Source organism: Pleurodeles waltl, chromosome 10 (genome assembly GCF_031143425.1).
Source record: "Pleurodeles waltl isolate 20211129_DDA chromosome 10, aPleWal1.hap1.20221129, whole genome shotgun sequence".
NCBI lineage: Eukaryota > Metazoa > Chordata > Amphibia > Caudata > Salamandridae > Pleurodeles > Pleurodeles waltl.
Genome location: NC_090449.1, coordinates 82,360,933 through 82,383,767, shown reverse-complemented (window position 1 = coordinate 82,383,767; position 22,835 = coordinate 82,360,933). Strand labels below are relative to the sequence as shown.

General features: G+C 45.2%; 1 protein-coding gene across 1 annotated transcript in view; it reads right to left on the bottom strand.

The window, feature by feature from the left end:
- The window catches only part of CHTF18 (chromosome transmission fidelity factor 18), a 330,765-nt gene that overhangs the window by 12,101 nt on the left and 295,829 nt on the right, over positions 1–22,835 (bottom strand). The window contains exon 21 of the mRNA XM_069209815.1: positions 843–897. Coding sequence (XP_069065916.1) covers positions 843–897 — 55 coding nt within the window. The remainder of the gene's footprint in view (positions 1–842; positions 898–22,835) is intronic.

Below are 22,835 nucleotides of genomic sequence, written 5' to 3'. Positions count from 1 at the left end.
GAAAACCCCAATTTTCTAAATTTCAACCCCGGAATGGATTCAGATGGAGAATGAGAATGTTCCTTATGAACAGGAGAACACTGTCTATGGAATCGTTGTTCAGGGCGTTCTAATCTTCACACACAGGGGAGGAAGTCTACCTCCTGTGCAGTTTATATCTGTGGGTGCCTAGAAGCGCACTAGAGGGTCTCTTTCTCGGGAAATCTACCCCAGGACAAAGTTTGTTGCATGTGGAGTTTGCAATTTAAATCCTAACTCATGTTTGTGAAGTGCCAGGAAGAGTTTTGCTGCCCACTTCACAACTGCCTTTTGATGCATGAAGAAAAACAGATCAAAGAAGCCTGCATCAAAGTCTAGGCCTAGATCCCAAAGACAAGATGAATGTGAGATAGACAAACACAAGAATCCTAGATTTCAGGCAAGGTTAAAAGGCAGAAAACGAGGCACATAACTAAAATCTTTAAAAAAAATACTACAGAAAGATAGAGTCAAGATGCGCTGATTCAAGATAAAGCAAACACCAAATTGGCACATCCACGTTTTGCAGAATAAATGATTTATGTTACTGGCCTGGGAGATGCCCTTAAGTGTTTGGGTGACACTTTGGGCAGTGTAATTAAGCAAATCTGTAACTAGTGTTACATTGGCATCACCCAGCACGGGAAAGGGTAATTGCTGAAAACAGTTCTAGTACGAGTCAGACAGCTGGAGATGCTATTGGACGAGGAATTGACCAAAAGTACTATCGATTAGAAACAAATAGGAAGCATTATTAATAAACACTATTGATCTGCAGATGGAAATGTTCATATAGTGTTTTAGAATAAACTCCTCATACATACCTAGAACAGGTTCTACTTTCTTGACAATCACTCGCCCAAAGAAGTCTGTCTCTGGCTATGAACCGGGAAACAAAAATTAAGTTTAGTTTCAGGTTACTTTCCTTTTTTTTTTTCTTTAACATCAATAATGTTCAAGAAGAAACGGAATAAGTTCCGAATACAACTACAATACCACAACGTTGGGTGAGTCACATAACCATCTTAAGTGCAAGCAATCCTATGTTATATATCTCATTTAGGATCAACTAAATGATTAACTTAATCGTAAACAAGATGTTTAAGATTAAAACTCTAACAAAAAAACACATGATAGTAAACAGACCCCACGCAAGCCATGGACATGGATTGGTCAAACTGGACATTTACGACAGACGTTTATCGGATGGATGGTCCAGCATACTAAGGAGAACCTGCTGTAGGCACATCATCTCCTCCCCTCTTTCACCATATTGTCTCTTTCTCCTAGTACCCACTGTTTAGGTCCTGAACCCAGTGCTAAAATATTGCCTCATTGCAGGCCTTCCAGTTCGTCTCTGTGCAACCACTATGCCCATTAACACAAATGTAGTTGTCTGTTGGAGTCAGAACGAGGCCCAATACATATAATTTGTAGACACATACTAGTGTCCAATTTGATAGTACTGAAAGTCGTTGCATAATATCTGACTAGAATGTATTTAGCAACAATTACATACGATGACATAGATGGAAAAAGTGCTCTTATATCAAAACCACATGTGGGACATCACATCAATGTTTCGATTCATCTTGTACAGAAGTCAGGGTATTAAATAAGCCATGTGTATAGATTTATGCTGTATCAACTTAAAACTTGACCCGCGTACTCCCTGCTATTGCCTGCCTTCTCGCAAGAACATGCATTGCTACCCAGAACCCATCACCCGATCTTAAGAATAGGACCCGTGGCATTGCGAAGTGCGCGCGAGTAGACAGCCCAAAGGAACCCTTCAAGGTGCTAAGTGCTGATCCTGGGGTACCCTGTCCCATAGCCCGAGCAGCTTACAAAGAGAAAAGCCAGGGTTTCCTAAAGGGAATATGCATTTTCATCCCAGCTACGTGATGGGGGAGGGAATTCCAAATGTTAGCAGCTGCCACCGAAAACCATGCAGTATCTTGTAGTTTTACCTTTCCAGTGATGAGATATGGATTTCAATCCCCTCCATACTTTACGCTGTTGACAAAAACAGTGAAGGATGATAGCCCACCTCAGGAGTTGGGGGCACAGTGGACTGTAAAAGTCACATTTTGGCTAAGTGTACAGACCCAAGTTGCGTGGCCTGTGTGGTGGACACCCAAATCTAATAATGAAGGCATGACACATGCAGAGTGGTGAGCACCACAGTCAGTGCCACTATCACTAGGGGTAAGGAATGATAGTTTATCCTTTCTCTCCCCCATCCCCTCCTTTGGCCACGTTCCAAAGTTTCTTTTCTCTTACATTCCTGTTTTCTTTTCTTATGGCGTTTTGAGTAAAACAAATTCAACATCAAATGTTTAACTTGCAATCAATATAAAAGTTTTTCTCATAAAAAGAACATAACTGTTATCCTTCATTGATTTTAAAGATTTGAACAGGGAATGGGGTAAAACAAAAAACAGAGGCCATTTTTTAAATTTTTTTTATTACACTGACCATTGCTGAAAGAGGAGATCGCAGGGGAGGTGAACGATGGGGCAGACGTATCACCTGCTCCTTTTTATTTCCACAAAAAAGTGCTAATGGAAAAAAGTCACCATATTCGTATCTGTCTGCACACATACCATATACAATAGTGCCACACTTTCTGGTACCATTTGGTAAAACTATAGCAACATTTCAGGGGGGTAAGCACTTTAATAAATGAGGGGTGGCGCGTTTATAGAGGTCACCTAGAGAATGATGTCACGGATCTCAAAACCCCATCTGACCTCATAAAATAAAGAAACATCCTTGAACGTCTAACTGTTGATGATTTTTAGCCATGCAGATCTGGTTTATGAGAACTGTTTCACCTTTAAACTGGGCGGCCACCACATTAACAGGTATTTGCCTGGTGGTCATAACGGCACCTGTGGAAACAGTTCTTACAACTCACTCACTTGGTTTGCTAAGTAAACTGGGTTTGCTAAATAAACTATCACTGGCACCCTGGATGTTATGTGCCTGATTTGGGTGGAATGGAAAATGTCACTTACCCAGTGTACATCTGTTCGTGGCATTAGTCGCTGCAGATTCACATGCTGTGCATAGTCCGCCGTCTGGTGTTGGGCTCGGAGTGTTACAAGTTGTTTTTCTTCGAAGAAGTCTTTTCGAGTCACGAGACCGAGGGACTCCTTCCCACTTCGGTTCCATTGCGCATGGGCGTCGACTCCATCTTAGATTGTTTTCCCCGCAGAGGGTGAGGTAGGAGTTGTGTATGCTAATAATAGTGCCCATGCAATGGAATAAATACGTATGTACAAAATGAAGGTTTAATGTAATATATTTACAAATATACAAATGTTCAAGATCTACTTCTAAACGGCTACAGGCTCCCGGGGAGGAGGGTGGGCGCATGTGAATCTGCAGCGACTAATGCCACGAACAGATGTACACTGGGTAAGTGACATTTTCCGTTTGGTGGCATGTGTAGCTGCAGATACACATGCTGTGCATAGACTAGTAAGCAGTTATCTCCCCAAAAGCGGTGGTTCAGCCTGTAGGAGTGGAAGTAGTTTGAAATAAAGTTCTTAGTAAGGCTTGACCTACTGTGGCCTGTTGTGCAGATAACACATCTACACAGTAGTGTTTAGTAAATGTATGAGGCGTAGACCATGTTGCTGCCTTACATATTTCGTTCATTGGAATATTTCCTAGAAAGGCCATAGTAGCACCTTTCTTTCTGGTTGAGTGTGCCTTTGGTGTAATAGGCAGTTCTCTCTTTGCTTTAAGATAGCAGGTTTGGATGCACCTTACTATCCATCTGGCAATACCTTGTTTTGAAATTGGATTTCCTGTATGAGGTTTTTGGAAGGCAATAAATAGTTGTTTTGTCTTCCTAATTTCTTTTGTCCTGTCAATGTAGTACATTAGCGCTCTCTTGATGTCTAATGTATGTAGTGCTCTTTCAGCTATTGAATCTGGCTGTGGGAAGAACACTGGTAATTCCACTGTTTGGTTTAAGTGGAACGGTGAGATAACCTTTGGTAAGAATTTTGGATTTGTTCTTAGAACGACCTTATTTTTGTGTATTTGAATAAATGGTTCTTGTATGGTAAACGCCTGTATTTCACTTACTCTTCTTAGAGATGTAATGGCAATGAGAAATGCAACTTTCCACGTTAAGTATTGCATTTCACAAGAATGCATGGGTTCGAAAGGTGGACCCATGAGCCTTGTTAAGACAATGTTGAGGTTCCATGAAGGAACAGGTGGTGTCCTTGGTGGTATAATTCTCTTTAGGCCCTCCATAAACGCTTTAATGACAGGTATTCTAAATAGGGAAGTTGAATGAGTAATCTGCAGGTAAGCAGATATTGCTGCGAGATGTATTTTTATGGAAGAGAAAGCTAGATTTGATTTTTGTAAATGTAGTAAATATCCTACTACATCTTTCGGAGATGCATGCAATGGTTGAATTTGATTATTATGACAGTAACAAACAAATCTTTTCCATTTACTTGCATAGCAGTGTCTAGTGGAAGGTTTTCTAGCTTGTTTAATGACCTCCATACACTCTTGAGTGAGGCCTAAGTGTCCAAATTCTAGGATTTCAGGAGCCAAATTGCTAGATTCAGCGATGCAGGGTTTGGATGCCTGATCTGTTGTTTGTGTTGTGTTAACAGATCTGGCCTGTTGGGTAGTTTGACATGAGGTACTACTGACAGGTCTAGTAGTGTCGTATACCAAGGTTGTCTTGCCCATGTTGGTGCTATTAGTATGAGTTTGAGTTTGTTTTGACTCAATCTGTTTACTAGATATGGAAGGAGAGGGAGAGGGAGAGGGAGAGGGGGAAAAGCGTACGCAAATATCCCTGACCAATTCATCCATAGAGCATTGCCTTGGGATTGCCGGTGTGGGTACCTGTATGCAAAGTTTTGGCATTTTGCGTTTTCTTTTGTTGCAAATAGATCTATTTGAGGTGTTCCCCAAATTTGGAAGTAAGTGTTCAGGATTTGGGGGTGAATTTCCCAATTGTGGACCTGTTGGTGATCCCGAGAGAGATTGTCTGCTAGCTGGTTCTGGATCCCTGGAATAAACTGTGCTATTAGGCAAATGTGGTTGTGAATTGCCCAATGCCATATTTTTTGTGTTAGGAGACACAACTGTGTCGAATGTGTCCCCCCCTGTTTGTTTAAATAATACATTGTCGTCATGTTGTCTGTTTTGACAAGAATGTATTTGTGGGTTATCATGGGTTGGAATGCTTTCAACGCTAGAAATACTGCTAACAGTTCTAGGTGATTTATATGAAACTTTCTTTGATGTACGTCCCATTGTCCTTGGATGCTGTGTTGATTGAGGTGTGCTCCCCACCCTGTCATGAAAGCATCTGTTGTTATCACGTATTGTGGCACTGGGTCTTGGAAAGGCCGCCCTTTATTTAAATTTGTACTGTTCCACCATAGAAGCGAGATGTATGTTTGGCGGTCTATCAACACCAATCTAGAAGTTGACCCTGTGCATGTGACCATTGTGATGCTAGGCACTGTTGCAAGGGCCGCATGTGCAATCTTGCGTTTGGGACAATGGCTATGCATGAGGAAATCATGCCTAGAAGTTTTAATACCATCTTTGCATGTATCTTTTGTGTTGGATACATGGCTTGTATCACCTTGTGAAAAGTTTGAACCCTTTGTGGACTTGGAGTGGCTATCCCTTCTGTTGTGTTGATTGTCGCTCCTAAGTATTGCTGTGTTTGACACGGCAAAAGGTGTGACTTTGCATAGTTGATGGAGAAACCCAGCTTGTAAAGGGTTTGTATAACATAATCTGTGTGGTGTGAACACTTTGTTAGCGAGTTGGTCTTGATTAACCAATCGTCTAGGTACGGGAACACGTGTATTTGCTGCCTCCTGATATGTGCAGCTACTACTGCTAGACATTTTGTAAAGACTCTTGGCGCTGTTGTTATTCCGAATGGCAACACTTTGAATTGGTAATGTATTCCTTTGAATACGAACCTTAGGTATTTCCTGTGCGAGGGATGTATCGGTATATGGAAATACGCGTCTTTTAGATCTAACGTTGTCATGTAGTCTTGCTGTTTCAGCAGTGGTATTACGTCTTGTAACGTGACAATGTGAAAGTGGTCTGATTTGATGTAGGTGTTTAGTGTTCTGAGATCTAATATTGGTCTCAGACTTTTGTCTTTTTTTGGTATTAGAAAGTACAGTGAGTAAACTCCTGTGTTTTTTTTGTGGATTTGGTACTAATTCTATTGCGTCTTTTTGCAGTAATGCTTGAACTTCTAGTTCTAGAAGGTCTATATGCTGTTTTGACATATTGTGTGTTTTCGGTGGGACGTTTGGAGGGATTTGGAGAAATTCTATGCAATAACCATGTTGGATAATTGCTAAGACCCAAGGGTCTGTTGTTATTTCCTCCCAAGATTTGTAGAACTGGCTTAGTCTTCCCCCCACTGGTGTTGTGTGAAGGGGTTGTGTGACCTGTGAGTCACTGTTTATTTTGAGGGGTTTTGGGACCTTGAAATTTTCCCCGGTTTCTTGGGAATTGGCCCCCTCTGTATTGGCCCCGAAAGCCTCCCCTTTGATATTGTCCCTGGTAGGTAGGTGGTCTTGCTTGTGAGGTGCTGGCTTCTGTGGCTTGACCTCGAAACCCTCCTCTGAAAGTTGTTTTGCGAAATGTGCCAAATGTGCCTCTGCCCTGCGGGGAATAGAGTGCGCCCATGGCTTTGGCTGTGTCGGTGTCCTTCTTTAATTTTTCAATTGCAGTTTCCACTTCTGGCCCAAACAATTGCTGTTCATTAAACGGCATATTGAGCACTGCCTGTTGTATCTCAGGTTTGAAGCCAGATGTGCGCAGCCATGCGTGCCTCCTTATCGTCACAGCAGTATTTATTGTTCTTGCAGCTGTATCTGCTGCATCCATAGAAGAACGTATCTGGTTGTTGGAGATATTTTGTCCCTCTTCAACCACTTGTTGCGCTCGTTTCTGGAATTCTTTGGGGAGGTGCTCGATGAAATGCTGCATCTCGTCCCAATGGGCCCTGTCGTATCGCGCTAGGAGTGCTTGCGAGTTGGCGATGCGCCACTGATTTGCAGCTTGTGCTGCAACCCTTTTCCCAGCTGCATCAAACTTGCAGCTCTCCTTGTCCGGAGGTGGTGAGTCGCCTGATGTATGCGAGTTGGCTCTTTTACGAGCTGCTCCTACGACTACTGAATCTGGTGTCAGTTGTGATGTAATAAAAGCAGGGTCTGTGGGCGGTGCCTTGTATTTTTTCTCCACCCTTGGAGTTATTGCTCTGCTTTTAACTGGCTCCTTAAAAATCTGTTTAGCGTGCCTTAGCATTCCCGGGAGCATAGGAAGGCTTTGATAATGGCTATGGGTAGAGGACAGGGTGTTAAAGAGGAAGTCATCCTCGATAGGCTCCGAATGTAGCGATACATTATGAAATTGGGCTGCCCTAGCTACCACCTGTGCATATGCTGTACTGTCCTCAGGTGGTGAGGGTTTAGTTGGGTACGACTCTGGGCTATTGTCCGATACTGGAGCATCATAGAGGTCCCATGCATCCTGATCATCTTGGCTCATGGTGGTATGAGCTGGTGATTGTGGTGGAGTCTGTGCCGGTGATACATGAGTTGACGGTGGTGGAGAGGGTGGAGGAGTTACCTTCTTTACCACTGTTGCTTGTGGTGGCTTGTCTTGTTGCTGGAAGTCAAGTTTCCTTTTCCTTCTGATTGGGGGAAGAGTGCTGATCTTCCCTGTACCCCTTTGGATAAAGATCCGCTTTTGCGTGTGATCTACTTCTGTTGTTTGTAATTCCTCCTCAAATCTGTGTCTTTTTAGTTGGGAGGACAGTGATTGTTCCTCTGAGTAGGAACTGGTTTTCAGTTCGGTTGCCGGGTGTTTAGGCACCGAAACCGTGTCTTTAGTTTTTTTCGGCTCCGACGAGATCTTTATTTTTTTCGGTGTCGTGCCCTCTCGGTGCCGACCATCTTCGGTGCCGCTGTCTCTGTGCCGAGCAGTTTCGGTGCCGCTGTCTCTGTGCCGAGCAGCTTCGGTGCCGCTATCTCGGTGTCGACCCTTTTCTGCACCACTCTCTCGGTCCCGAGATTGCTGCGTGCCTGTGTCTCGACCTGAGTCGGACGACTTCGGCACTAGCTCGCCCTTTTTCGGTGCCGATGGACGGTCACCTACTTTATGGGTTAAGCCATGGCCTGTTGGCAGTGGCGTCCCCTGGGCTTTGTCTGTTTTTTCGTGTGATCTTTGTTTCAACGTTTTACTCACGGTTGGTTGCTCTTCGACGTCGAATTCTTCGGAATCCGACTCGTGGATGGAGAAAGTTTCTTCTTCCTCTTCCTCGAACCGTTGTTGTCCTGTCGGCGTGGACGCCATCTGCAACCTCCTGGCTCTTCGGTCTCTGAGCGTTTTTCTCGACCGAAATGCGCGACAGGCCTCACACGTCTCCTCCTTGTGCTCGGGGGACAGGCACAAGTTACAGACCAAATGTTGGTCTGTATAAGGATATTTACTGTGGCATTTAGGACAGAATCGGAACGGGGTCCGTTCCATCAGTCTTCGTGTTGCACGCGGTCGGGCCGACCAGGCCCCGACGGGGGATCGAAAATACCCCGAAGGGCTACCGGAGCTCTTGAAGGTTCGGTGTCGATTTGCCCTAACTATCCCGATACCGAACGAAACAATACCGACGAATTTTCCCGAGATTCTGACTAACTTTCCGACCCGAAGCACGGAGCGAAAAGGAACACATCCGAACCCGATGGCGGGAAAAAAACAATCTAAGATGGAGTCGACGCCCATGCGCAATGGAACCGAAGTGGGAGGAGTCCCTCGGTCTCGTGACTCGAAAAGACTTCTTCGAAGAAAAACAACTTGTAACACTCCGAGCCCAACACCAGACGGCAGACTATGCACAGCATGTGTATCTGCAGCTACACATGCCACCGAACAGTGGAAACTGAGATACACAGTGAGGGGATGGGGATTTAGTTGTTTGTATAAACTGGGCTATGCTGTTCGGAGATGTGGGATAAAATGCTTTACAACTACTGCACTCATACCGGAACGTATTTTCTCTCCTTATTTCTCCAGTCTAGAAGAAGCTAGGACTTCCTGCAAGAAGAGGTCATACAGGAAGCTTTCTTGTTAGAAGGTTGTTAACCTGAACACATGGTTTACTAGGCCCTTTTGGTGATGACAGCGAACAGATCCAGAGTGAAGGAGCAGAACAATTACAAATTATAAGCAATGAGCGCCATCGGGGTGAGAGTTTTATTTCTCATCAGCAAAGCGTCTGAGTTTATCTCTCCTGGAGATTACAGACTCTATCCGCCATTAACTTGATTTCCCCGGGGCGGGATTATCTGCAGCTAACAAACCTTTTATGCTGCAGAAAAAATAAGGCTTCTGCGCTAGATAACACTTCTCCACTTAGCTGCCTCTGCTAAAACCACTGGGTTAGGTTTACTAATGAGACGTGCACGGCCACCACCTTTTTTGTGCAGATTTTCTTCTTTCTATCAGAAGGCAATATCCCTATCTCTGCAGACTGCTGCAGCATCTGTGCAGGGAACTACTTCGCATAAAGTGAAACCATACTTACTGCCCTCAAATGGAATCATACCTCCCTCTGAGGGATCTGCACAGTTCACAGGTAGGATGCGGAAAACAAAGGATACTGCTGGTGGTAAATCAGCACAGCAAAAGACACCATTGTTAACACAGAAGAATGACAACGCAAACAAAGGTGCCCCAAAGTCCAACAACACTAGGCCTGAGGGAAATATAAAATACACTGGCATAGTTTACGTAATTTTGTATTACTTTTGCTATGTGGACCTCTTGATATTATGCCAATGTGCCATTCCGCATGCCACTAGTGGTAAAAATGCATAGCGAACAGAACACAAGCAGTTGTTGTTTGCAGCAGGTGTTTGACACGAGGACGCATTTTGAGCTAAAATATAGTGCGAAATGGAAAATTTGTGTTTCGTGTAATTCCGGTCAAAATGTGCATGAATATGCGAAACAAATTACGGGAATTCCTCTAAAATAGACATCCTATCACCTACTCCAAAAATGTGTCACAACCATGTTCTACACCCAAAACACTCAACTGATTTAAATACACTGTGCATCTTAAATGTGTTATTCTGCAATCACAGTTTAGAGATTGTGGTGTCCACTTTCTGCAATCCTTACGCTTCAAGGTGCTGCGCTAGTCGCTTTTTATTTGTATTTGACTCTGAGGTCCCGGTTCTTCTTTGACCTTTTAAACCTCAATTTCATAGTCAACAAATGCAACATTTTTAAGGTAGGAGCTGTGTGATGACAATTTGCATTTCCCCTTAGAGGCTAATATTTTCATATTCATAAAACACATCCTGTTGATTTTTGTTTTGCAAAAGTAATCCACACACCTTCAAAAAGTCTGTGATGTTTAGTCATAATGTATTTCTAGAGCGCTTGTGCACAGGAGCCTTTTGGCACTTTAGGAAGACACAAGCTTAAAAACACGTTTACAGTGACGAGGAAAAAAAAAGCCAGGGTTTTAACTGGTGTCTAAAATACAGATTTGTTTTTACCAGCAAACGCATAAGGACAGTTTCTGAGTTTGGTCGCACTGCCGGGAAAGCACAGTCTCACTAAGTGAATACTCTGATCCTACTAGTAGCAAACAACTGGCTTGTCGATCTATGGGAGCGTGAAGGGTGATAATGAAAATTTTGGCCGGGAAGAAGGGTGACCTGAGGGGTAGGGCTTTATGGACAATTCTTAGGGCCATAAAAGGCTACCCAAGATCAAATGAGTTGCTAGGGCTATTGTAGCGATCACAATATTGGCAACAAGCGATCTTCTGGCAGTTTTTGTAAGCACCTGAGTCTTAACATTTTCAGCAACTTGCAGTCAAGGTACGATTTTGTCTGTAGATTTAAGATATTGAATTGGCTTAGACTAGACTAGATTGAATGACAGCGTTCACAACTAGTGTATGCAAAGAGGGATCAATTAAACAAATCATTTTATCAGATTAGAAGGTAAGGTGGGTGAAAAGTCCGGACCACATGCATTGATTGGCCTTCCAAGGACAGGGTGCTGGCCAAAATAACTTTTGAAAAACAAAATGCACCAGCATCAATGGATCTGCCAGGCTCCACATTATATCTGGCCACAAGGTTGTGTCCCATCCGCAACTGATGAAGCAGAGGTAATTAAGGTTACAGTTCTGGTCTGGTTCATCTTGAGGAAGTTGTTAGCCAGACATCAACGGACAATGAGCGATGTCCACAAATGTTTACTTCTTGCTCCGGTCTTACATGCTGGTCTAAGAGTCAAGAAGGCATGTGTGGGTTTGCGAGAAGCAGCAGCTTTGTCTTTTTGGAATGAAGCTTACTTCTGCGTTTTACATCCTTGTTTGCTGGACAGAAAAGCAAACCCTGACAAATAGATATTGGTTGGTCACACTAAGTTAGAGCTAGGTAACACTGGCTTATTGGTGGAGATAGTCTCTGCGACTGGTGAGGGTATCTATGTATAGGCTAGAGAAAGAATAAAACCCTGGAAGGGAGGGTTGGGAGGGGGTAGGGATGTTTGAGGACACCTGGAAGGCTCCAACAGACAGCTAGTATGCCAATAAACAACCAATGGCAGACAGAAAGAAATGATCAGAACAATTCCAGGACTGCTCACTATTTGTATGCAGGCAAAGAAAATGCTGAAGTGGGCCTGGAGGTCAGCAGCACTGATCATGACTATTTCTGTGCTGCAATATATCACTATGAAACCCTTGGGTCTATGGCCAGAATAATTAAAGGCAGTAAAAGAAAAAAGAAAAAGGAGAAAGCAATAACTAACAAGCATTTGCAATGCAATAGGTCTTGCAATTGCTTCAGTTAGAGCTATTCGCATTGTAACTGGACTTTTCTTGCCACATAAGTTGAAAATCAAAAGTAATAGTTTCACATAATTGAGCCGATTCAAAGCTCCACGGCATCATCGTGAAGCAGCACACAAAAGGAAAAAGAAGTTTGCTTGCAGTAAAAAGAATTGGCAAAAGTGCAATTAGCCATGTAACAGGGGCGATATCCAAGGCGTAACTAAACCTACCCAAGGAGGGACAAATGTAAAGCATTTACCAATGAAAAGAAAGGATCTTTGAAGGGAAAGCCCATGAATGAGTGATAGTGATGGGCGTGCGGTGGGCGTGGTTAAAAGCCTAGATACATACCAACACGGGGAAAAAGAAGCGCTTGCGCGCTGCAATGCTCAACCTAAAAAACAGATGTCTGCTTATATAGGATTCCCAAGGGTGTCTTCCCTCTAGCTATTCATTCCACCAATGTTTGGGCTTTTCTAGTATGGTCTTCTGTAAACAAACCCTGGAGATCCAGTAGTATTTAGAAGCAGTTTGCTTATTAGAGCCCTGGCACTGTTGAGAGAGATATTCTCGCCTTCTATTCAGTCACCAGCAAGTGCGTTTAAACGCAAAATGTACACCTTGGAACTTGGAAGGTAGAAGAACCATGGTAGCCTCACAAAACCACATTTCATGCACAAGAATGACCAACACAACCATGGCATAAAGATGTTGTGCAGTACAAACAGTAAAGTGTGCTTATTGTTGAAAAAAATGAAAAATCCTTTCTTCCAAAACCCTTGCAAACCAAAACATCTGTTGCAATTACACAATTGTGAAAGACTGCCAAATGGCTCGTGAATTGAATTGTACACACATATTCCATTCAACAACCGAAGTCCACTGACCAGTGAAAGTAAACTACTAATTTGATGTATGAAGATTCGAGAAGCACATGTTAATAATATCTACCCTCTGTTTGGAGATTTGACAGTAACTTGGTGGAAAGTCACCGGTGAGCATGCAAAAAGAAAAAATGGGAAAAAACAGCGCGATTGCGCTGCTACAGTACACTCGTAGTGAAACCTATCGGCAAAAGTGCAATGATCTACGTAACCGGCAAAAGTGCAATTAACGATGTCATGCAAAGCGCTCGACTTCTGCCAAGCGAGATCACGCTGCGAAAAAAAAAGAGAAAGTAGTCCACAAACCGGACAGAAAACAGCAAGCCTCTTATGTTTTCAGTACTTGGTCGCTGCGCTCGAGGGCTAACCACCGGAAAAGGCACGACGTATGCATGCCTTCCACTAATGAAAGCAAGCAGATTTTAAAATGCAAGCCCACGAACCAATGAAAGACACTGATGTGACATGGACGGGGCTCCGAGCCCTTTTCTAACTACTAAAGCATCTCGCAAGCAATAGGCATGCGCAAGAGCATGCTAGCGCAGGCTCGACCCTAATAAAAGTCATGTATATGACGTGGCCTAGCTATGATAACGAGATCCTCTTAATTTGACAAATTCCCTCACCCACCTAGAGGTAGCATGCCTCTTCATAGGGAACCTCCTCGCCTGTGATAAATAATCACAGTGCAGACCTAAAACCCCTTCCTCTAGGAGGGGGGAGCTCTTGCGGATGTTTTAAGATGGTACTTGCAAAGAGCCGTGGCTGGCCTTTGGGGCTGAGGGGCCAAGCCTCCACACCTTTTGTCCCTCAAGAAGAGTGTCTGTCAGGCTGAGCAAAGGTCAGCCTGACATACACTCTTCATTTTCAGGTCAGGTAGCCAGGAGCTAGACGTATGCTATTTGCGCAGGCTCGACTGCCTGAGCTGAACTTTGCTGGGCTGAAGAAGTCACAGCCCTGTGGGCATGCCCTCTTCAGCCTAGCAAAGGTGCCACAAGGCCCTTCCTTATGACGAGGGGGAACGTCACTGATTGCTTCGGACCTGGGCGCTTCAGTTTTAAGCCCTCAAGTGCCCAGGACCTAATGTCAATCAGTGGCACCTCGTCACAGAGTGGGGTGGTGTCAGCTGTGTCACTGACCCCATCCCACTCTGACGTGTTGGGACTGCTGCCTTCCCTCTTTGGCTGACCTTAGGTTAGACAGTGAGGGAAGGCAGCAGTCTCAACTCTCCTGGGACCTCTAAAGCAGAGCTGAAGGTAACTGTGTGTGTGTTTCTTTTAAATGAATGCGCATGCATGTATGCTTGAATATTTGATAATGAGCGTTGTGAATGGGTGTGAGTGTGTGCACGCGTGCCCATGTGTGTCCGGTTTTTGGCAATTTGGACATTGGCAAAGTCCTTTTCTGCTCTAGAAAACACCACAAAAAGCTGATCGTCCAACCCCTTTGGTGGGATTGATGTAACAGCTCAGGGGTCTCTAGGTCCAAGTGATGGAGTCTCCTCCTTTGAGGGGTGACCTGCAGCAAAAAAAAAGTTAGGAGAGTGAAGGATTGCCAAATAGGAAAAGAAGAAATAAACCCGTCTTGGTTCTCAACACAAGATTTTGGGGGAAAACAGTGGTGTAGGGCTGCATCACCAAGAGCAGAAGCTTACTCATGCGACGAGCTGAAGTAATTGCAACAAGGAACACAGTCTACGGAGTCAGAAGAGTCAGTGAGAAGCTGTACACATGAAGAACTTCAGGACCAAACTGAGATTGCACTGTGGTGTCTAAAAGGGTTTAGGGGGAAAAATATAACCTTTCAGAAATCTCATTACAACATCTTAGTTAAACAAGGAAAGCAGATCCAGCAAACTCAGAAAGGGCTAATGGGACAACAAATACCCTTTAGTGGTACCCACTGCAAATCCTTGCAAGCTAAAACATAAAACAAACAATAAAACAATCCACAATTTGGCCTATAACGGGTTTGGATTGCGGACACCACACAAGGCCACCACATATTTGTCTCTGAACCCAGAGTAATTGGACTTAGAAGAGGGGCACCGTGCAGCAAAGACAACATACACAAGCTATTGGTAAAGATCGAACACTGACAACTACCGCCTCTTAATCTTCAAGCACAGAAGGTGTAGCTTGTGCAGACCCGGCAGCAGAAACTTGCTCTGCAGCTGCGACAGACGATTCTCCTAAGCAGAAGCCTGGTCGGGGTATAGATGCTAATGCCCAAAAGTTCAGGGTTCCACACTCTCTTACCCCAATCCAGAGCCACTAGTATAACTTGGGCATGGATCAGTCAGTCAAGAAGTGTGTATTTAGACAATACATCTTTAAACAATATACAACATACAAACATCTCATCTTTAGATAAAAACATGCATTAAAATAGCACAATCACAAAATCATTGGTAATCTTTGTGTACAAACCTACACCCAAAAATATAAAATATTAAAATACCAACCATACATGTAACCCGTTTAAACCTAATACCCTAAAATATGAAAGTACAGAGGGTCTTGCCCAAGGCCTTGTAAGTTTTTTTACAATTCTTCTTAAAATGGTTACAAAACTAGTTAGCCTTCTCATATTCCTCTAGAGACTTTTCATAGCAGACATAAACCATCCAATAGTGCATGCTACATCCACAAAGTGCATATCAGTTAAAAATGCCATGGCATATGTACGATTACTGATACCATACTTTTAAAAAATTGTGTGTAAAATAATCCTCCGTACGAGCAAAAAATTTAAACAATCCATGAGAATGTGCAGATTATTGCACAAAGTGTTCAGGCCACAGGTACAGTTACCCACTGAATCAGTCATTATCTTTTTTACTTTTTCATTAGAGTAACATGGGTTGATGTCAATCCTTAGCCTTAGTAACTCATATCTAAGCCGACAGTTTGGTAAAACATCCACATACAGAAACTATTCTTCATTGTGCCAGGAGTTGAGCATAAGCTGGACTGATCTTTTCCTGTTTAGGTACTGCTTATCACATTCTCTAGACAGTACCTTGGGCCCGAAGTTCACTCCTTGAGATTACATTATCCAAACTCTTGGGGCACATTTTAACATTAATTTCCCTAATTATGACTCACAGATTTTCCCTCGCCTCCTTGGCCCATTTCAATTCACTTTGCAATATATAATTTTGACATCAGAAAGAGACCTTTCTTCCATCACTAGCGTTCACTGCTTGGACAAGAACACTTCATGACACCAAATCTGACTCTTATTTTACAGCCTGTATCATTGACGAGCCTGGCAGGGAAAGTAAACTTTTCAAGCATTTACCTTCCTCAATATCCCAACTACGTTTGCCATTCAGACCCATCAGTTCGGCTCCATACTGAAACTGGGGGAAGGTCATAGCAGCATAGGCTTTTTAAATCGGTCTATGGGACATCTCCCCATAATCCCTATTGCATTTTTTCAATTTTTTTGAGGATTGGGCACAGGAGTTCCTGATCTTCTTCAGAACATAGCAAAGGAGAGGCAGAGGCTGAAAGGTGTAGAGGAGTATTTTGTACAACTGAAGCCTGTGTGCGTCTCCTTGAGAGAGTGTCTTTCGGATTGCCAATGCACAGAAAGTTGGACAATGCATGTTTTTGATGGTGGCGATCAAGTTCAGCCAGGGTTCTCACCACTGTCAGAGTATGCCCTGTGCCACCTGTGGTGAATCACCATTTGTGATCCCCCAGGTGCTGTCAACTGAGTTTGTCCATCCTGGCGTTCAAAGATGACGCCTACCGTGCTAACAAATGCCTGGGTTTACAAATACCCCAGCTGCCAAGTCTTGATTGAATGTCATATCAACCTATTTCTTTCATCATCCTACAGTTCCTGTTTCTCTCTTTTTCACCTCTGCTTTTTTTTTTGTTTTTTAACTGTTTTCTATCTTTGTCCCTTTTTAGCCTTTCTCACTTGTTCTGGGCCAAAGTATGAGAATGAAAACTAAGTCTTGGTCCTAATAAAGAAGTGCTGAGGCCCACCACCTGTACCAATTAGGCATGACTCTCTTTTTCATAACCTTATCAGCCCAGGACACACACATTAATAAAAACGAAGTGGAACGCAACTGAAAATACAGTCTCAACCAAGGAAGGCACTTTGCTTGTTTCTAAAGTTACTTAACTACAGTAACTTTCTTTCTGGTGATTCTCAGCTTGAGAATACCCTCGGGAGCCAGACTGGATTCAGAAGATTTTCTCAGCAATTTGCTTGTGCTCTTGTAGGTGGTCATATGCAGCTCAGTGCTGACTCTGTCTCACCACGGAACTGACTGAAAAGCCATATATAGCTGTCACCCACACGCACTGTCAGTTCTTTCTGAATTCTGTGCGCAATTTTGGGCGCAGAGCCCTCAGTTAAGACGATTTGACACTGTGAAGATGTCTAAACTTAGACCTTTTAAAAACTGAGAAAATAATCCATTCTAGAGAATAGGAAGGTGGAAGGACTGGTGAGCAATTTGCGATTAAATAGATTATCCACAATAAGGAGCTTTACCAAATTAGAGTAACTTGTTCTGATGGATATTTCTAATCGCAGACTCCTCACCGGGAGAATAAATACCAAAACAGTACCTCACAAGATGGTGGGTCAGTGGAATGGCTAAACTCTAATTGTCCTTCAGGAAAGAACGAGCAAAGTGCCCCTCCCACCGGACTTGGTTATCAAGACACTAGTAGTTCAGGAACATATGAACTGACCCCCATGTTGCACCCAGACAGATGTCCAAGACAAGCACTTTGTGTGCCAATGCAGTGGTAGCAATCTTGGCACTGGTGGAATGTGCCCTGAAGCCAGCGTGTGTAGTAAGTTTTGAAGCAGAGAACTATGCACTTTACAAAGGTTCATTTCTGCCGAGCCTTGCCCTTCCTTTCCGTATGAATCCCACAAAGAACTAATCATCCACCCAATTGTCCTTGGTGGGATCGATGACCAAAAAACAAAGGCACTTTTGGGACCCAACAATGGAGTCTTTCTTTCTCTTTTGAGGGATGAGGTTGGAGCAAAGATTGGCAGAAGATTGATGGATTATCAAATGTAGAAAGGCAATGCAACCTTAAGCAGAAACGCCACCCAAGTCAAAAGCACCAGCTTGTCCAAAAAAAAAAAAAGGTGGTGAATGGCAGTAGTACAGACTGTGCTCCCTCATGTGACACGTTGACTTTAATTCAATGAGGAATACGATTTCTAGATTCAAAAGACGCAGAGAACAATTATGCATTGGTTAAAATGGAGTGCACATCAAACATGCGACAACTAAGTTGCGGTCGACTAAGTCATCGCAAAAGGTATGGGTGGAATCAAGTGGGTCAACACCTTTTAAAAAATAAATAAATACAGGTGATTCAAACAAAGAGGGTTGATTTAGGAGCCATAAAAATGCCGATAGGGCCAGCAAATCACCTCCAGCAGTGGCCACAGCAGGTCCTTGAAGAGTTAGAGAAAGCGCAACCAGTAGCACGTCAGACTAATTTGCTTCTAGGAGTTGTATTTGTCGAGAAGTATAGCAAGCAACAAACTTCTCCCAGCATAGATGGCTTTGGTGGATGCCTGCATGCCCCCCACATGATGAAATCCAGTACCTCAGGGGAAGTGTGGGGTCAAAGGCAGTCAGCTGTTGCTGCTCAATCTCCACACATGAAGGTGTAAAGTGTGCAGTCTTTGATGCAGGACTTTGCCCTGATGCTGCAACAGAAGATCATCCCGAAGTGGCACCTGAATCAGAGGACAGATGCTCCTAGCCAGAAGTCCCACATACCATACTTTCCTGGCCCAATTTGGAGCCATTAAGATGACTTGGTCCTAGTATTTCCTAATCTTCAGAACTTTGGGCATGAGAGATAGACACAGAAAGGCACACAGGAGTCCCGTGCACCAATCTAGGTGGAAATCGTCTGAGGAAAAATCACCTGAGGAACTCTATCATGCAAACGTTTGAAACCTGTGCGTGCTCGGCGGTGACGAAAAAAATCAAGCTGGGGTTCTCACCAACGCTAGAAGACACCCTGTGCCACACCCGAATGTATTTGTCATTTATGATCTAATAGGCAACGCCAGCTGAGTCTGTCTGCCCTGGAGTTCAAAGATCTAACCAGGCGGTTGAGTATCAGGGAGATGCCCTGACAGCTCAGCCAGTTCCAAAGGAGCAGAGCCTCCTGAGACAGAGCCCACTCTGTCATTTTTCTTGCAATACCACTTGGTGGTTGTGCTGTCCATGAGGACTTGATGGTCAAGAAGGCTCTCAATGCCATTCAAATCATCTGCATCTCCAACAAACTGATGTGGAGGCGACTTTCCACCAGAGAACAGAGTCCTCACACCTTACCCTCTTCCAGATGTCCTCCCCAACCCAGCAATGATGCATCTATCATGACTATCAGCTCTGGGTGGGGTGGGAGAGGGGTCTGCCACTGATCCACTTGCGGTATAACAGCAACCACTGCAGATAATTTGTAGCCTCCTCTAATACCTGAATGGAATCTGAGGCGTCCCCTTGGTGCCGAGCCCACTGAGACTTCGAATTCACCTCCAGAGCTGCATGTGCCACCAGGCATAGTTCACTAGCAGGATGGAGGAGGCCAAGTGGTCTCAAACCCACTCCCACTGAGACTCAGGACTGAGGCTTAAACATCGAAAACATAGCCTGAGTGTCCTGGACTTCTTGAGATGGAAGGAAGGCTTCAAATTGCACCATATACGAAGAGGTTCTGATGAACAGGAATCTCTGCAAAGGAGTCGGTGTGACATAGAAAATTCCAAAGATGTGAGGAGGTTCGCTGTCCTCTGGAGATGGCCAACAATTGACTGAGGCGAGGATGCTTTGAGCAACCAGTCAATAAGGCATGGGAAGACCTGTATTCCCAGCCTTTAAAGATATGCAGCAACCACCACCATCACTTCTGTGAGCACCCAAGGAGCACTGGTGAGGCTGAAGGGGAGCATGGAAAATGGGCAATGTGCATGACCTACCAGGAACTGCAGGCAACGCCTGTGGGATTGCTTCACAGGAAATTGGAAATAGGCATTCAGCAAATCCAACACCACCTTCTAGATGCCTGGATCCAAGTCAGATAGAATTTTGGCCAGTGTGAGCATCTTCTCCTCCGTTCTTTCTCGGCACCAGGAACTAACAAGACTAGGGTCCAGTTCCTATTTTGATGCCAGGACCCTCCTGATTGTCCCTTTGTCCAAAACAGCCTGAACTTTCCTCTGTAGGATGGACAAGGGGTCCTCCAGAAGGCGCTATGCTGCAGGTGATATGTGAGGTGAGATGAATAGAAAGAGTAGTGTATTAATTCCGAACTATTTTCAGCACCCTTCTGTCTGATGTGATGCTCTGCCAATCTGTTAGAGACTTCTAGTTGCAGATTGTTTACCTTAGAATTTCACCCAGGGGTCAGCCTGGATCTGGAAATTTTTCTCGAGCAGTACCCCTGCGCCCTTTCAGGTGGTGTCGGTCAACTACGCGTCAGCCTTCGCGTTCGCCTGATATGACGTTGCAGATCCGATATAGGTCCCACCTCGGCACGCTGAAGTCAATTCTTGACTTTCTGCGCCAGGCTACGCACAGATCTGAAGAAGAGTACCACCACAGTCACTTTTTGACTGGACTTTTTTACTTTTGTTGAAGCTTTTTTGACATTCTGGTGCGTTGAGATGTCGTCACGGAAGACCGGCTTCAAGCCTTGCAACTCCAGTCACCGGATGATGTCAGTAATGGATCCGCACCTGGTGTGTCTCTGGTGTTTTGAGCATGACCCGAAATTGTGCTCCAAGTGCCGGGCCATGAACTCGAAGGCTTTGAGGGCGATGTCCCTAAAGCTAACTGCGGCCCGGTGCTTGGCTCTGCGTTGCTCCTGGCCGAGAGGAAGGTCCTGAGACCGCTCACGGAGCCCACACTCTGTCATCCCGCTCTAAGCCCTTGGGAAGTTCGGGTAAGCACAAGAGAAGAAGAGCATCCCCCCGACTTTCCGGGAGCCAGAGCCACTGATGCCCAACTCTGTGAGTTCTATGAGGCCATGCGCCTCATTTTCGGGCAGTCAGACCTTGCCAGAGCTCCTTCGGGCCACACAGGGTAGCAGGGGGCCCCTTGGGTTCTTCGCTGGCTGCTTCGGCCTCAGCTCCAGAGGGCACCCAGGGATCCGCGTCTGGATCTGAACCGGCATCGGTTATGCCAGTCTGTCCTTCCCCAGCGACTGTTCCGACATCGACGCTCCCAACAACGCCCGGGCCCACGTCAATCCCATACTCAATGCTGACTCCAACACGGAGCCGGACCGGCATCGCTCAATGCTGATTCCAACTTCGACTGGGACCTAGCTCCCTAGGTTAGATCTCAGACCCTATACTTATGGGTACGGTTACGGTCAGAGTATGGAGGGTTTGCTGAACCCTTTAGAATACCAGCTTGATGATCTCATGGGCTGGGCTCAGGAATGGGTGAAGCCTGTGGTCTGGACACTTCCACCGACGCTGGCATGCTTTCTCCCCCTACCATTGCTACAGAGGAGGGAGCTTCTTATTCAATGGTGGTGGGAAGAGTGGCCATGGTTATGTGCCTCAAGCTGCCTTCAGTGGCCGTTAGGACCAACCTCCTGACTGAGGTGCTTCAGCCTGGGGGTTCCTCTTCAGAATCTCTTTTGCCCTTTAATGAGGCCCTCACTGATGTTCTGCTGGGGACTTGGTCCAAATCCAGCAAAGGGCTCTGGTTAACAGTACAATAGCTCGCCGCCGTAGGCCAGCGCCTAATGAGCCAGGGTTTCTGACACAACACCCCACAGCGCTTGGTTATCCAGGCTTCTGCCTCCTCAGGCGCATTCTCTTCCACACCTCCAGACAGGAAATCCAAAAGACTGGATCAGCTTGGGAAGAGGATGTTCTCTTCCCCCAGTCCGGCGTTGCGGTTGTGAGCACTGCATGCCTTTTGATCCGTTACACCCATACTTTGTGGGACACGGTTGCACAGGTGCTGCCACAGGTCCCGGAGGAGGCCCGGGCCATTCTCTCCCAAGCTGATGCAGATGGGAGTGATGCAGCAAAGTTCACAATAAGATGCAGGCTGGATACGACCCACTCAACTAGGTAGATTTCTGAGGTGGCATTGATGGTGACCTTCAGGCACCACACTTGGTTGAGAACATCTGGCTTTTCAAGTAATGTCCAAGCCACGCTTTTCGGCATGCCCTTCGAAGATAAAGCAGACGGTGCTCGAGCGCTTTAAGGAGTCTTGGGCTATGCCACAATCCTTAGGCCACGCAGCTGCCCCCCCCCCCCTTCAGTCTGCTTTTCGCCCCTTTCGCGGCTACGACAGTGGCGCCCAACCATATATGTTTCCCTCTAGCCACTGTGCCACGTATGTTGGCCAACCTCTGCGTGGCTGAGGATGTGGGATCCAACATCCTTGTGGATCAGGGAGCCAGTGGTCTGCCCAGTCCACCACCCCTCCCACTGCATGCTTCAAACCTTCCTAGTCTGACGCTTCCCCATCAGGGACCAGTTGGAGGCAGGATTCACCATCACCTGTCCTACTGGCAATCTATCACGTCAAACAGGTGGGTTTTACAAACAGTCCAAAGGAGCTACTCCCTCCCCTTTGAGACTATCCTTCCATCCATACCACCATCCTACGATTGGATGACGGAGGATCACCTGGCACTTCTCCATGAGGTGGTTACGGCTCTGTTGGCCAAGGGAGCGATGGAGTGGGTCCATATGCCAGATGTAGGTTGTGGTTGCCATTCCCGCTTTCTGGTGCCAAAAAAAGACAAGGGCCTCTGCCCTATCGTACACTTCAGGGCCCTCAATCTGTTCCTCAGTAAGGAGGAGCCCAAAATGCTCAATCTCGCTCAAGTCCTATCTGAGCTGGTCCCAAGAGACTGGATGGTAGTGTTGGACTTACAGGATGCATATTTTCATGTTTCTGTCCTACCTGCCCACAGACCTTTTTCGGGTTTCATGGTAGGCCATGAGCATTTTCAGCTTACAGTGCTCCCTTTTGGCCTTACCTACGCCCCTCAGGTGTTCAC